The 17,397-nt window shown below is 44.0% G+C and overlaps 1 protein-coding gene across 6 annotated transcripts in view; it reads right to left on the bottom strand.

Annotated features, from left to right (window-relative positions):
• Window positions 1-17,397, bottom strand: part of NCOA1 (nuclear receptor coactivator 1) — a 620,070-nt gene that overhangs the window by 47,677 nt on the left and 554,996 nt on the right. For all 6 annotated transcript variants that reach the window (XM_077489247.1, XM_077489251.1, XM_077489250.1 and 3 more), the window contains 2 exons: window positions 15,884-16,031; window positions 11,655-13,023 (listed from right to left, as the gene is read on the bottom strand). In XM_077489247.1, the coding sequence (XP_077345373.1) occupies window positions 11,655-13,023; window positions 15,884-16,031 (1,517 nt within the window). The remainder of the gene's footprint in view (window positions 1-11,654; window positions 13,024-15,883; window positions 16,032-17,397) is intronic.

Here is a 17,397-nt window from a genome sequence, read left to right on the forward strand (position 1 = left end):
TCCATCCCTGTGTGTCCGTCCATCCCTGTGTGTCCGTCCATCCCTGTGTGTCCGTCCATCCATCCCTGTGTGTGTGTGTGTCCATCCATCCATCCATCCCTGTGTGTGTGTGTCTCCATCCATCCATCCATCCATCCCTGTGTGTGTGTGTCTCCATCCATCCATCCATCCATCCCTGTGTGTGTGTGTCTCCATCCATCCATCCATCCCTGTGTGTGTGTGTATCCATCCATCCATCCATCCCTGTGTGTGTGTGTGTCTCCATCCATCCATCCATCCGTGTGTGTGTGTCTCCATCCGTGTGTGTGTGTGTGTGTGTGTGTGTGTGTGTGTGTGTGTGTGTGTGTGTGTGTGTGTGTGTGTGTCCAGCCTACCTGTGTCCCGAGCCTTTGTCCCGAGCCTCCGTCCCGTGTCGTGCCTTGCCTTCGTCCCGTCCCGTCCCGTCCCGTCCCGTCCTGTCCTGTCCCGTGCCGTGCGTTGCCTTGCCTCCGTCCCGTGCCCTCTTCGTCGGCGGCCATTGTAAAATTCAAAAGCCGCGCCTCCTCCTTCGCCTGTGATAGGCGGAACACTGAATTTCCCAGCAGCCTGTGTTCCGCCTATCACGGACGTCGTATCATCCTCGTCCGTAGTACGAGGATGAGCGGATGCCCGTGATAGGCGGAACACAGGCTGCTGGGAAATTCAGTGTTCCGCCTATCACAGGCGAAGGCGGAGCCGGAGGCGCGGCTTTTGAATCAGAATGGCCGCTGTCTGTCTGCTCGACACGCTGATCGAGCGGGCAGACAGCGATGACTCGAGTATAAGCCGAGGGGGGCACTTTCAGCCTCAAAAAAGAGGCTGAAAATCTCGGCTTATACTCGAGTATATACTATACTATAGGGTTGATTTACAAAAACTGGTCAAGCTCTGCATGGTAGCCAATCAGCTTCTAATTTCAGCTTGTTCAATTAAGCTTTGACAAAAAAAAAAAAAAAAAACCCTGGAAGCTGATTGGCTACCATACACAGCTGCACCATATTGTACACTCTCCAGTTTTAGTAAATCAACCCCTATGCATATTATACATTTCGAATGAGTTAATGGAGCAAGTGCAATTAGGGTGAGATTTGGTGGTTTGTGAAATGTTTGATAGGCGTAAAATGGCTCCTGAGGGTTTGGGGAGATCCTTTCATCTATACTGGACTAGTCTTTGTGCGAAAGAACAGCCCATTTGTATTCATTATTTTATCTTTTTCAAAGGAATAAAAAACAAAACAAAAAAAAAGAGAAGATTTATAACCAGAAATAGAGGGGTTGAATGTAGCCAAATCAATTTTACAGTCTTAAGGTACCATAATCCCTAAACATATTCTAACTCTCCAGAAAAAACAAGGGATTTTGACTAAAGCATCCAAAGAAAGTCCATTGCAAGAACACATTTTATTTATAAAGATGAACTATATTATTACAAGATATTAAAAACATAAGTATAAACATAAGTATACCATACAGTATATACATTTGTTTCTTTAAATCATTAAATTATTCAACATACTAATATGTTGTCGCGATTTCTGTATTTTATCTCATGTTCAAAACTTGACTTATATTATCTGAAGCCATAATTATATTTCTATATGCAAAAAAACAATCTCAGAAAGATCCCCATCAAGGATGGAGCTTTTCCCAACCTACAGTAATTGACAATAATGAGCCAAAAGGATTCTCCCCCAAATTTGCATTCTAAAAAAAACTCGGAAAATTGAATAACAGATACATACCATAATTTTCCTTTCCTGACTAGCTCCATGGCAGCACAAATGGGTATAGGCCCCACCCTTCATGCTTCCAGGACCTTAACTCATAAATTGTAGCCCACCTGCTTTCTGTAACTACTCTTACCTAGCTGTATGGCAGGGGTGAGCAACCTCGGCACTCCAGCTGTGGTGAAACTACAAATCTCATCATGCCTCTAGGAGTTATGCCTGTGATTGTTAGGGTCTTGCAATGTCTCATGGGACTTGTAGCTTTAAAACAGCTGGATGGTCGAGGTTGACTACCCCTGCTGTATAGGATCTGTGTTGCCATGGAGCTCATCAGGAAAGGAAAATTAAGGTAAGTATCTGTCATTAAATTTCCTGTTTTTCTGACGGCTCCATGTCAGCACAGCTGGGAACTAACTAACCACACACGGGAGTGATAATGCTACACACTCCTTAACTCTGGCTAAAAACAAAAGCCAGGATGCCTCTGTCAAACTCAACTGTCCTTAAGGCTGTTTCTATACAGTAACGAGCCATGTATATATATATATATATATATATATATATATATATATATATATATATATATATAGATATATATAGATATAGATATATAGATATATAGATATTGATGTCCACGTAGCTGCCTTGCAGATCTTCCCTGGGACACTCGGCCTGCTGCCACTCTCATTTCAAGACCCTTCTAGTGAAGAGTGCCTTGATTTCCCTGGCACAGCCAACCCTTGCAACTTGTAGGTCAAGGAGATGAGCTTCACCAACCAAAAGGCAATAATCTTGTTGGAAGCCATGAAATCATTATGCATTCCACCTGGAATGACAAACAGATGCTTCGACTTCCTGATGCCAGAAGTCCCCTTGATATAACATTTTAAAGCTTCTACCACATCCAGTGGGCTAACTTCTTGGGTACTCCCCAAAGGAACTTAGGAAGGACAACCTCTTGTGTGATTGTCAGGGCTGGGCTCAGCCCTTCCTTCTCTGAGCTGGCCTCTCAGCTGTTGGCTAATTGCCAGCTCCTATCTGTCCACATTGACTCACCTGTTGATGATCCTGCTCGTCGGTCCTGCCTACTTAAGCCACCCAGTCCAGATGATCTCTGCCTTCGCCTTGGTCACATCTCTAGAGACGCTCTCCAGTGTTCCTATTTAAGACTTGCTTGGCTGACATTCCTTCTGGCTCCCTGATGTTTTGGCTTGTCTGACTATCCATTCCGGTTCCTGAACTCTGGCTATGTTTTGACTACGTTTACTCTGCTTACCTTTTTTTTTTTTCTATTATTAAACAAGTGTGATTCAACTGTACTTCTCTCTCAGTCTGATTCATGGTTTCTGGCAGTGATATGGACTCAGGTCACTTCAGGCACAAATTTGAGCATTGGCATGAATACCAACCTGTCCGGGAAGAATGTGAATATGGGTTCTCTAAACCTCCAAGGCCTGCCAATACCGACTCTCTTCTGGCTGGTGCAATTTCCACCAGGAAAGCAGTTTTCAGTGAAAGGTACCACAGGGTGATTAAAGGAGGAAAAAAAGAAGAAAACAGGCTGCAGGTGGGCTCAAATTTATGAGTTAAGATCATGGAAGCATGGCATACCCAGGGGGGGGGGGGCATACCCAGCTATGCTGACATGGAGCTGTCAGGAAATAAAGTCATCAAAGGGAGACAATCTCGGGATCACTGGAGTGTGTAGAAGAATTTATGGGGATCATAACCAAAGGCCACCCTGGCAAAGCCTTTGTCAGGCAGCAGTGATTACCAGAATGGGAAAGGGCAGTAGCTAGGAAAGGGAAGTATGCCAGGGTCATGCCAAGACTGTACCAAGGAGGCTGTGTACAGTGCCCTGCCATGGCCCCTTCCACCAGCCATGATCTGTCTGCACTGCATAGATAAGCAGGGAGACTCAGTGATTACATTACTGGCTCTAAAAAGGTATGGAAATGTTATGTTTAATAATTCCATTAGCATGTTGATGAGGGCGGAGGAAGCAGGGGAGGCAAAAAAATAAGCAGATTCAACTTCAGCTTTAAATGATGAGTTTAAAGGTGACAACCAGCCAGACAGGTTACAGTAATGCACAGTACAGGTGACATCATGAGCATCGCACGACCATAAAGAAATTCCCTAATTTCTATTTAGGCAGATTACTCTTATCTAGGTGTGGTCTGAGCTCAGGTAACCCATTTAAAAAAAATAAAGTATTGAATGGTGATTGTGATTCAAAAAGTCAAACATCGAGTGATTAATTTGTTTATGTACAATCAGTTCACTCAATCATAACCGTAAACTATACATTCTTCTAAGATAAATCAGCTAGACCGCAGCATTAGAGATTAAAAAGAAAGAAAAGAAAAGTGGAAAGCCAGCCAAAACGTTTTCTTTTTTTTTTTTTTTTACTGTGGCTTGAATGGAGAAGGATTAGAACCTCAGTAATTTTTGGTATTACTACTTACATCCCTGTAAGGCAGATTTTGCCGCCATCTTTGTTCAGGCATTTACTTCCTGGACTGAGGTGCCATGTACATTTCTGGCTTGAGTGATTACAGGAAATTTTCCTGGCATCAGTGGGAGAGAACATCAAGTTTGGTATAAGGTGGAAGAATAGCGCCCCATCGTTGGTATTGGGATTGCACCAATACCGTTTTTTTTATTTATTAGCGAGTACTTCCCAGGAGACTTCAGAATCATTCAGAGCTTCCTCCTACACACCATGTGACCATGCGACATGACATGCAGTGTAAACTTGGCCATTACTGCAGTCTTATCAGCTGAAGCTGATAAGACTGACAAAGGGAAACAGTAGACATCGGCACAAGTAAATACTATGAAATAAAACAAGTCAGATATGAACAGGGAAGCAGGGTTGCCATAGAAACGTTGGATTGAGAAGGAGGCTTGGTTAACAGTAAAGGAAGTGCTCAATGTAAGGGCGGTAATACACTCCACTGTGGACTCAGAAAACAATACTTAAGATGGCGCTGCCTAACCCCTGGAAACAAGTTTTTTAAAGTTTCTTTAAACAGTAAGTAATATGCGATTTGGGCTGGATTACAGTGGCTATAGTCTGATAATTACTTATTATAATGAACTAAATAAAGAGAAACATCAGAGTGGGAGAGTTTACTTCCTCTTTAAATGGGCACAAATTGCATTCCAAATAATCGCATGCGATTTGAACAGGAATGCAGTGTGATTCTAGCCCTATTAGCACCTCCAGCGGCCATAATTTGCTCTCATCGGCGGGACCGGGACATTTTTAATAAAGTGCCCACAAGATGGCGCTTCTCATTCTATACACACAAACATACAGGAGCAGTCAGTCTAATGGTCTAATGCATCTTTAAACAACCCATGTCTCCCACATTTCCCCCAGTAAACAGACATAATCAACATCTTAGCTCCATCATTCCTTCATCTGCCCTGCTGAGCAGAGCCCCTTGGCTTTTATTCACACACACACAAACAGGAAGTCACAAACAGAAAGTCCTGGCCCCAACAGCCAATTGCTTCATTCACAGGAAATGACCTCACAGGATATAAATGTCAACACTGGAAATCCTTTAAAACAAGATGAATTTCCACAACAACCAATGAATAATGACTAGGGGAGTCTTATGGGCATGTCTGGACGGGGGCAGCGTGTACGATCTCCAGCCCCCTGTCTCTGTATCACAGGAAGCCTCAGATTATGAACGCTGCTCCTGACCACAACGATTAAAAGGCTCCCATTTTTACCCTTTGTTCGTGAATCCTTATTCTGCTTTGTTCAGAGAACAAAAGATACCCGGACTATACTACTGTCTCTGTGGATGGGAGATTATCTGCAGGTGTATGCTCATGGCACCCCAAATATGTTGATCAGGCATATAGGGGTGCCATGAGCGCATATCCGCTAAACCGATCATGTCTTTGCAGAACGAACACATCCCCACCAGACGATTGAATTTCCACAACATATTCCCATAAGGCAAAAAAACTGAAGAGGGAGGTTCCCAGATATTTATCTTTTCCCCAAGCATCCATCACCAGTACCCCCATCCCATCCAAGGCTTGCTGATTGGCTATGTCAGCCTTTCTCAACCAGGGTACTGTGTACAGATCAATGTTTTTAAAGGAGATTCAGATGGGATTAAGGTCTAGCTTAATATTTGAGATCAGCTGTATCTTGGGGATATCCTGATCTATACCTAACTCTCCTTCCCATATTGTATTCTACAGTTCTACGATCAACCTGTTAATCTTTTAAGCCTACTGAAGTGTCTGGCGCTCATCTTTAGTACACCCAGGGCAAAGAACTACACTTGAGATGGATCTTCTTGCCATACAAGAGTGCTTAGGGTATTCACATTGCAGCTGTTGGTCATCTGGAGGTGAATATTTATTAAGGATCAGTACCAATGACCCTACGAGTGTATCTACACACAGCTACAGAATGAAAAAAGAAATACGACTTGTATTTGTTGAGTGGAAATCTACAGTATGCATGGTTCCACTGCTGGAGCTTTAATAATCGGCATTTTGGGCGGCATAAAATAGAGGGTCTCCTGGCCAACGGCATGTTAAACAGCCCCTATTCTACCCAGAGACAAAAGCCGGAGAAGGTATTGAAAAAGTTGGGAAGTGTCAGCGTGGATGAATTTACATGAGGGGTTTACATCATACGACATGGCCGGACTGATGAATGAGCCGTGATAAAAGCTATCGGCATCCAACCGATTTCTTCCTTAGATGGATTTTCAAAGATCATTTTCACTGTCTTTTTGTCACAGAGCTTTCTGTTTATGTATTTAAATTCTGAGCTGCCGATTAGACGTACCGTTCCGCATTCATGTGCGTGCTTGAACTGATGGATGAAACCTCTGGATAATGATTCGGGACTAACGAGAGCAGCAACACCGCAGTCACGTTACAGAATTCAAGCTGGTATTAGTGATTTTCATTACCATGGTGCTTGTTGCTTGGTTGCCTTGCATAATGTGTCTGATGTCTAAACCAAGTCAGGTCAGCAAACAGTGTTCATTCCATGATTCCTTCAACAAATCCATCTATCCTCAAAGTGGGCCTGTACTCCAGTGCTATCATGGAGCTATAATACTGGTCATCCTGGGATTTGCAGTAGAAGAGTAACAGAATTAACTATTCTTGGAGAAGATGCCGATCCAGGCTCTATTATTCTTTATCTGTCTATTCCAAGAAGAGCAATCAGGAAGGCTTAAGTTAACATTTGAGTGGAGGTCAACTATGAGGTGAATCTGTCCCACTCCAAACTAGAAGTAGCCTAGGCACACAATTTTAAAGTGACCCTGCCAAGTTTCTAAAACATTCCCAATGGCAGATCTTGGGAATATAGGGGGAGTTATACTCAGCTTCCTGGTGGCCTGTGTCTCTGTTCTTGTTCTTCTTCTCTTCAGCATTCAACACTTCTAGTAGGGCCAGGTACCTGCCACCCCTCTGCATGCCATGATTTCTTTTTCTCATCTGCAACATCATTACAGGACTTAGCGGAGTATAAAATCATGGCACATGGCTAGGGACACTGGCATGGATAGATAGATAGATAGATAGATAGATAGATAGATAGATAGATAGATAGATAGATAGATAGATAGATAGATAGATAGAATTATCTATTTGCCTCCCACAATCAATAAAATAATGCCGCATACACACGACCGGACTATCCGACGGACTTAGTCCGATGGACCTAGAAATAAGACTTGCTTCAAAATTGTCCACCGGACTTGGCTTTAAGCAGACAATCCATTTGTCTGTGTGCTAGTCCGACGGGCTAAAACTGACACTAGGGCAGCTATTGGCTACTGGCTATGAACTTCCTTATTTTACGTCCTCACGTTCGAATCCGCCGGACTTTTGGAGTGATTGTGTGTGCCTCCCACAATCACAATAAAATAATGCCACGTACACACGATAGGACTATCCGGCAGACTTAGTCCGATGGACCTAGAGATAAGATTTGCTTCAAAATTGTCCACCGGACTTGGCTTTCAGCGGACAATCCGTTCGTCTGTGTGCTAGTCCAACAGACTAAAACCGACGCTAGGGCAGCTATTGGCTACAGGCTTTGAACTTCCTTATTTTACGTCATCACGTTCGAATCCGCCAGACTTTTGGCGTGATCGTGTGTGGCCAAGTTCGTTCGCTTGAAAGTCCGGCGGGCCTCAGCTGCAAAGTCCGTCGGATTGTTGGCCGGACTAGGTCTGTCGGATAGTCAGATCATGTGTACGCGGCATCAGAGTGAAATAAATAGATGTTAATGGGGAATATTTTCGAAAAAAACAAACACAAAGCAATCTCATCCTCGCCATTATCGCCTGTCATCATGCAGCGGATAAAGGGTCTGCAGTGGCGGACTGATCCCTGGAGGGCACTCCAGTAGAAGAATTGGTGGAGTGGAGGGAGAGTGTCCCGATGTGTCATACAGAAGATCTGGTTTCCAGCTCTGGGACAGCCATACAGTTCACTCCTCGTCCAGCTGGCTGAAGTAGAGACAATGGAACGCGAGAAATTCTTGTGAGAGGCTGAGTGCACCGAGTAACTCAATATCTGGATGATTACTCTCGCCCCCTTCACCAGGAAGAGAGAACACGATAAAAGGGCCCTGGCTTGCCAATTCACAGTGAGCTCAGCTCATCATGGGCTTGTAGATTTAGATATTCAGACCCTGGCATTGCAATTGTTAAATATCTAATGCCAAAACTTATTTCCAATTTTGGACACACAGTAGGGATCAGTTAAATTTTTTTAGTTTTTTTGTTTTTGTCCCTCAAGGGGGATTTTCCTTTCCTTCCTGTCTTGTAGACATAACAGGAAGTGAGATGAAACTCAACTTAGTTTTACATTAAAGGGGTTGTTCAGTATTTAGAAAACAAAAGAAAATGACCAACCTACCAACAGCTCTTGCTGGCTCACAAAGTGTATCGAAGTCTTACTTTTTACATGAGGGCGATACCAGAATTCAACAAAAGCATAACTGTTGAGGTCCTGTGGGAAGATGATGAAACTTCCAGCTGTTTTGGGTGCTGTTGGTTTAAAACTTTCTGATGTCAGTGGGATAGGTCATTGGTTTATAACTCATGGAAGCCCTTGTTCGGAAAGGTGTAAAGTCTTAAACACTTTCACAATTTAATATGTACATTGTCTTACATTACTATTAACAGATATAGAGCACTTTAAGGCAGCTATTCTCAACTAGGTTTTCTCCAGAGGTTGCTAGGGGTTCCATGAGCTGTGACTGAATGACCTCCCATCCAATGATGCCAGAATATTTCTGGGGCAACATCACTTGGCAGAGCCAGTGGCATGACACCAATGATCTTTTTGGCTTCCTGTAATTGGGGTATTATGACCACTGGCCACCATTGTATGAGACATTCTTCCTATGGACCTCTAATATAAGGGTCAATCTTCCCACTGACCACCAATATAAGGGGCCTTCTTTCAACTGACCACCAATGAAAGGGACATTCTTACTACTGTCACCAATATAAGGGGCATTCTTCTCACTGATCACCAACATAAGGGGACACTCTTCCAACTGACCATCAATGTACCGTATATACTCGAGTATAAGCCGAGATTTTCAGCCCCTTTTTTTAGGCTGAAAGTGCCCCCCTCGGCTTATACTCGAGTCACGGAGATCAGGTAGACAGACGGCGGCCATTCCACTATTCAAAAGCCGCGCCTCCCTGTCTGTGATAGGCGGAACACTCAATTTCCCAGCAGTCAGTGTTCCGCCTATCACGGACATCCGCTCATTCTCATACTACGGACGAGGATGAGAGGATGTCCGTGATAGGCAGAACACTGACTGCTGGGAAATTGAGTGTTCCGCCTATCACAGACAGAGAGGCGCGGCTTTTGAACAGTGGAATGGCCGCCGTCTGTCAGACGAGGAGGAGAGGTGCGGCATGGCACACAGAGGCTGCAGATTGGCACAGGTAGGCAGGGATGGACACAGGGATGGACGGGACACAATGAGGGACACAGCGAGGGACACAGCGATGGACACAGCGATGGACGGGACACAGCGATGGACGGGACACAGCGATGGACGGGACACAGGGATGGACGGGACACAGCGATGGACGGGACACAGGGATGGACACAGGGATGGACGGGACACAGGGATGGACACAGGGATGGACGGGACACAGGGATGGACACAGGGATGTCTCACCCTCGGCTTATACACGAGTCAATAAGTTTTCCCAGTTTTTTTGTGGTAAATTAGGGGCCTCGGCTTATATTCGGATCGACCTATACTCGAGTATATACGGTAGCTCTTACAGGCAGGAAACCGTGCTGGACTGACATCCGCGCTGGAATGACTGACTGACAGTAGGAGGGTCTGTGAGTGAGTGATGGTGGGGGCGCATCGGGGAACTTCGCTCCCGGTGAATCCGGCCTGACATGGCAGAAAGGTGGCGGTGAGCCTTTTTGAGGGACTTGGGCTGCTTCCTCTGGGTGCAGCCTCAAGGTTGTTTCCGCATATACTTGTGAGGGTACGAAAAAGGAGTGCCTGTGACTGACCACCAATGTAAGGGACATTCTTCTCACTGATCACCAATGTAAGGGGACATTCTTCCCACTGACCACCAACATAAGGGACATTCTTCCCACTGATCACCAATGTAAGGAACATTCTCACTGATGTAAGGAGACATTCTTTCCACTGATTACCAAATCTAGGGGACATTCTCCCCACTGACCAGCAATAAAAAAGGGCATTCTTTCCACTGACCACCAATGTAAGGAACATTCTTCCCACTGATCACAAACTTAAGGGGACATTCTTCCCACTGACCAACAACATAAGGGATATTCTTCCCAATCATGACCAATGTAAAACCATTTTTTTCCCCACTTATCCCAGATGAATTTGTTTTAGTAGGGGTTTCCTGGGATTTTAGTTTTTTTGAAATGTTCCTCTGGTGTAAAAAGAGTGAGAAAGGTTGCTCTAAGATGTTCCTTGGTATTGAAAACACAAGATAGCTAAATAGCTGCAGTGTATTTAAATCCCAAAAATGAGATTCTCTATTTTGTTGTCTTTTGATCTGTTAACTATGCTGTCAAATGAGTTTTGTTATATCCATTTGAAAAGTGCAAATAAATACCTGTTGATCCTGCCAGAAAGATTTTGAGCTCATAACTTCCTGAGGTCTCTGCTTGTGCTTCTTTTTTATCAGTTATCACTGTTCCCCTTATGTTATGGCAATGAGAAGAGAGAGAGGTGTTCTATAGTCCTGCACTAGAATGACAACACTGCATTGCGCAGAAGTGCACAGAAAAACCTAACGTGACAACAGTGCTCTCTCAAAGATATAGTGTGGTGAATCTTGTTGTCACCCTAGGATAGAAAGTGTGTAACTGGCAGGATCACCAAGCCAAAAATAATGGAAAAAAAGCCTGAACCAAAGAAATCTAATGTAGCAACCTCATCAAATAACTAGCTTGGGTTTAGATACAATTTAGGTTTAATGGGATTCGATACAATTAAGAAGATCTCCTGGCAGAGAAGATGATGTGGTAGGGATGGAAGGTCAAAGTAATATGCTCTTTCCATTTTCTTTAATGCTCCAGTCCTCCAATTGACAGCTTTTCACCCTGGAGCAACTTCCCGCTCTTTATTTTACCTTCTCGGGGGCCAAGCACATAATAAAGCCAAGGAGAATCTTGAGCCTGGAGTACTGTTCCATTTGAACTTAGAAAATACAGTACAGAAAAAAATATAGATACCTTTATTCTTGATCTGCGCTTACGGACTCACAAATCACATCACAAACAAAAAGAGAAACGTTTCTTTCATATTCTCTAATATTGGAACACCTCAAAAAGCAGCCAGCGAAAGGCAAAAGAAAATAGGACAAGTCTTACCTGATTTGGAGTCTCCAGCTTTATGTCTTCTTGAACTTGCTTGACCATTGTGGTACGTGCAGATGCAGAGCCACACTGATCAATCTGCTCAGTCTTTTCCAGCTTGACTTTGACATCATCCAGGCTTAGGGCAGGAGACGGTTTCACCTCCTTCTCGTCCTTGTCCAGTAGATTACGAAGAAGCTGATCTTTGGAGTCCTTTTTCTTTTCGCCATAAGGCTCCATCTTTATGTCCGCCGTGCTCCCCTGAGTCTGGCTACTGCTGGACCCAGAGCATTTCTTGTCATGGTCTACAGACAGAGTACTTATATCCGAAGGGCTTCCCTCTTGAAGGAGCCGATGCAAAATCTTGTGTCTCTCGGTCAAGGAACTGTGAGAGGAGGGACACGTTCCAGTCGTTGAACTCCCACAGCCAGAATTGGAAACAACGGGGCAAGTCAGTGGATCTCGGTAGGTTGGATCCCCATCTCGCAACTTGCTCTCTGCAGTGGTTGCCAAGAGCTGAACAAGTTTTTGACTTGAGGCAGCCAATGAACTTTTAGCCTCGCTGTCCCCAACCCGGCTGTCGCTGTTATTACCAATACTGTTCTCCTTAGGCTCCATTTTTATGGGCTGCATACTGAGCCTTCCAGGTGAATTTTGTGAGGGGGCATGCCGCAGAACAGGGGATGTTGTAGAAAAGGGGTTGGAGGGGTTGCTAGGTCCATCGTTAATGGCCTGAACAGAAGGGTTCATTGAGTTGTTACAAAAGAACCTAGGATTGTTACTGTTGTTGCATATCCCACTTGTCATGCCTGGGGAGGGTGAGGAATATCCTACAGGGGTCATAGGTCCTTCATTCAACATTGGCATGGAGTTTTGGGGAACATTGGAAAAAGATCTGTTGTTATTGTTGTTACAACCACTACTCGACAAGCCAACGGGGGAGTGCATGGTAGGCATGGGTGGAGAAAAGGGATTACCTGAAACTCTAGGCCGGGACACCAACCCTGGACTTCCCCGCGGCCTTGGAGACATGAACTGGGAAGGACTCATCCCAGGACTGCTCATGGGGGAATTGTTGAGGTTTAGGTTGTTACTATTCTGGGGTCCGGCCTGCCCCATATTTAAGGCCACGTTGGTTCCAAGCTGACTTCCAGGAGAACATCCATAGTTAGCTTGGCTGGTGTTGGAACTGCTGATGTTATGGAGGCCGGTGACATGCTGCTGGTTTACGCTGGAGGTCAGCATGCTGCCACTGGATGGAGAGGTGGTAGAAGAGAAGGGCATCCCTGGCGCTGGGGAGATGGTAGAGTTGATCGAGGGACTGAGTCGCGGTAGTGACATTCCTGAGTTAGTGTTGTCTTGGGTGCAGACAGAGTTTTGATCCCTAAGAAATAAAAAGAGAGTTTTCTAATGGTTATGACATTCTTTTAATAAAAACTCCAAAAATACAGTATGTCTAAAATAAAAGGGGAAGTCCATTCAGTAAGATAGGCATAGATCTGTAAAGAAACACTTAGCATGCGCAAGGAACCAGAATAAAAAAAATACTGTAGTTCAGGTCAGAAAACCCAGTTAATGTAACATCAAATTAAAAAAAAAGTTTAAATTTTATCATCTCATCTTGTTGTCCTGTTTATTGTTACAAAAAAAGTTGCAGCTTAGGGACAGGGATAGCGCAGAGGCTCTCTAGTTGGTAACTTGATGTTGTCAGGTAAAACTGAGAGATTTACTCTGCAAAGCTCTAAGCCCTTGTACACACGGTCGGACATTCCGACAACAAAATCCATCGGATTTTGTCTGATGGATTTTGTCCGAAACCGGTGTTGCATATACACGGTCAGACAAAGTTGTCGTAAAATCCGATCGTACGTAACGTGATGACGTTATTTCATTACGACGGGACTACGTTCAGGCTAGTAGCCAATAGCTTTGGTCTAGGAATTTGATCTGAGCATGCGTGGCACTTTGTCCGATCGGAATTCTCTACACAAAATCGGACAAAGTCCCATTGGATCATGTTGTCGGAAAGTTTTATAGCCCAGCTCTAAAACTTTGTCCGTCGGATATTCCGACGGAAACAGTCCGATGGAGCCCACACACAGTCGGATTATCCGACAACACGGTCCGATCAGACATTTTCCGTCGGAATGTCCGACCGTGTGTACAAGGGCTAACAGTCCAGTAGTCATGATGTTGGGAGGTATTATACTGTCAATCAGCCTCTCTAGGCTGGAGGAGACCCACTGATGTCACCGCAGGGTTCCGCCCTCCAATGTACCCTCAATCACGGTAGTTGGTGTGGTCACATGCCTGATGAAGGGGTCCTGCGAGGCTCAGAAACATTGCTTCTGCTGTAACAATGTGATTGCTGAATCAAGATTTGGACCCATTCTGCAGATCCATGGTGTGCTGGAGACATTTTCTCACTCAACCATGGTGGCACTTGATTTGGCAGAGTGACTATTGTTTTATTGCACTGCCACCCCTACAGCTCAAAGGACCTATTAGATGTACAGTATCAGGGCTTAGGTTAAAGTAGAACTATGGCCTCCTGAAAAAAAAAGTGCTGCAGAATTTTACTTACTTGGAGTGCTGCAACAATATTTTTATGTCCCCCATCTTCAATACTATATAATGAGGACCCTGTTATAATTTCCCTCTTTTGTAGTGACACCTTAAACTTCCAAATGGGTGGATATTGCTTAGAAGTCAATGAGATGTACTGGAACATTGTACGATCTCTAGGAACCTTCTGTATCCCTTGCTGTCTCCTTTCTACATGCTCTTTCTTTTAGAACATAGTTTCTTTGATCTATATACACCTCCGTAAATCTCGCGGTGAAGCAACTCAGATCTGCGAAACACCTTTAGTTAATCCATTGGCTTCCTACTGCATTAATCAGCTCTGATGACTGAACATATACTAAGTATCTTGATATGTTGATTTTTGAATTAGAGATAGCGTTACAATACGGTATCAACTAGCTGAGCAGCAGAAGGTTTTTTTTAGGGTAGATATGGAGGTTCTATGCAATTTGGACTAAATAAAGGCCATGCAATTTGGATTGAACCCCACTGCTGTTCTCATGCGATCTCTGAAACTTAATGTAATGCAATAATATTTTTTATAAGAGTTGTTGTTGGGTTGGAACTTTAAAAATCTCATAAACTAGTTTACTATTTTTTAAATAATTAAACAGTTGAATCTACTGTTGTTACCTTTTAGGTTTTGTAGAGCAGGTGTGAAGGGAAGGGAGGAGAGGAGGTAGAGAGAGGGAAAAATAATAGGGATGAAGGAAAGCCATCAAAGTAGGGTAGGGAAAAAAAGAAAGGAGGAAAAAAAGGGAAAAGGGAAGCTGGAGGGGTTGGGGGAACTAAGGAAGGTAGGGTACTCCCCTAAGGCTGCTATTGCTTTCAATGCTTTTGTCTATAGACCATTCTTGCCATGTTCTGTAGACAGAGTACTTATATCCGAAGGCCCTTTGAAGTAGCTGATGCAAAATCTTGGTGTCACTTAGTCAAGGAATTTTGAGAAGAGGGTTCCAGTCACTGAACTCCCATAACTAGAATTGGTAACAGCCACACAAGACAATGGATCTGGGGAGGTTGAGTCCCCGTTTTACAATTTGCTCTCTGCAGTGGCTGCCAAGAACTAAAGTTTTTGATTTGAAGCAGCCAATTAACTTTTAGTCTTGCTGCCCCCAATAATTACCAATACTAGTCTCTTTAGACTTCATTTTTTTAGGCTGCATAATAAGACTTCCAGGGGAACTCTATCAAGATACTTGCCATAGAAGAGAAGATCTGGTAGAAAAGGTTTTTTTTTTAAGGGTTTCTAGGTCCATTTGAATGAAAACGTTTATTCTGGCATCAGAAAAGAGCCTAAGCTTTTTTATGGTTGCATACCCCACCCTATTACAGTATGTCCATGGATGGTGAGAAAAATGCCACAGGGGTCATAGTTCCTCCATCTAACATTGGTATATAGAGTTAAGTACTGTTTTTACAACCACTGCCTGAATTGCCAACAGGAAAGTGCATACTGGGCATGGGTGAAGAAAGAGGAGTCCTTGGAACTCTAGGCTGGGACACCAGCCTTGGACTATCAAATGGCCTTGGAGACATAATCTTGGAAGGTTGGAAAAAAGAAAGGAGAGGGAAAGGGGGTATAAGGGAAAAAAGAAATCCTTTAAAAGAATGACTTAATAAAAGATACAAAAAGAAGGCAGGGATTCATCCATCACCTTTCTATGATATGGATCCCCATAATGAAGGGCTGCATGTCTGGGCTCTGTGGGTAGCATAGTTTGCACTTTGTGTGTGCGCTCAACTCAGTGCCGTCACTCAAGGTGAACTTGTAAGAAGGGCTGCAGGCTGTCCCCCTCGTCATCACTGCGGACAATCACAAGACAGTTACATCATTTTTTTTATATTTAGAAATCCAGCAATCGGCATTCTTTTTCATACAAAAAAACAATTGAGCTTCTTTTCAATTTTATAAGCCCACTTTTAGGTCTACTTTAACAATAACAGGGATTGGCAGCGAAATGAATAAAGTGGAACTCCTGTAACCCTATAACTAACCCTCAATGTAAACTTCACAGTTCACACCAACCCTTCCTATAAACCTAAAACAACAAAAACATGTAGGCCTAACAATAATTCTCTTTGTAACCCTAAAACTAACCCTCCCTGTAGCCTTAACACAAACCTCCCTATCACCCTGATACTAACTCTCCCTGTAGCCCTAACATGAATCCTCCCTCTAACCCTTTTTGTAACCTTACTACTAACCCTTCCTGTAACCTTACATTAACCCTCCCTGTAACCCTAACACCAACCCTTCTTGTAACTTTAACACTAACCCCTCCCTGTAAACTTAACACTAACTCTCCTTGCAAATTCAACAGTAACCCTTACACTAACCTACACTGTCAACCTAATACTACCCCCTTGTAAACCTAACACCAACCCTCCCTGTAACCCTAACACTAACCCTCCCTGTAACCCAAACACTAACCCTCCCTCTAACCCTAACACTAACGCTCACTGTAACCCTAACAGTAGTTCTCCTTCTAACCCTCTTTTAAGTCCCCCAAACCAATTCTTCCTTTAAACCCAACCCTGCCCATAAGCCTAACACTAATCCTCTGTGTAACCTTAACATTGATCCTCTTTGAAACCCTATCGCTAACCCTCCCTGAACACCAACTCTCCTTGTAGCTCTCACACCAAACCTCCCAATTGCCCTAATACTTACCTTGTCTGTAACCCTAACACTAACCCTTCTTGTAACTTTATCACTAACCCCTCCCTGTAAACTTAACACTAACTCTCCTTGTGACCTCAACAGCAACCCTAATGCCGTGTACACACGACTGGACTTTCCGGCAGACTAGGTCCGACGGGGTCAGTCCATCAGACAATCCGATCTTGTGTGGTCTAGTCTGACCGTTTTTTATAAAAAAAAATCAGATGGGCCTAGAAAAAGAACATGTTTCAAATCTATCCGACGGACTCAAGTCTGACGGACTAAAAATCGGGAAAACCGTTCGTCTGTGTGCTAGTCCGATGGACCAAATACGGCGCAAGGGCAGCTATTGGCTACTGGCTATTGAACTTCCTTGTTTAGTCCCCTCTGCGTCATCATGTTCAAAACTAATGGACCTAGTCCGTTTGTGTGTGGTCAAGCCCGTTCGTTCAGAAAGTCCGTCGGACCTCCGCCGAGAGTCTGCCGAGAAGACCGTCGGACTTAGTC

The sequence above is a fragment of the Lithobates pipiens genome, unplaced genomic scaffold, assembly GCF_037356315.1.
Source record: "Lithobates pipiens isolate NorthernLeopardFrog02 unplaced genomic scaffold, aLitPip1_a1.2 Scaffold_18, whole genome shotgun sequence".
Lineage (NCBI taxonomy): Eukaryota > Metazoa > Chordata > Amphibia > Anura > Ranidae > Lithobates > Lithobates pipiens.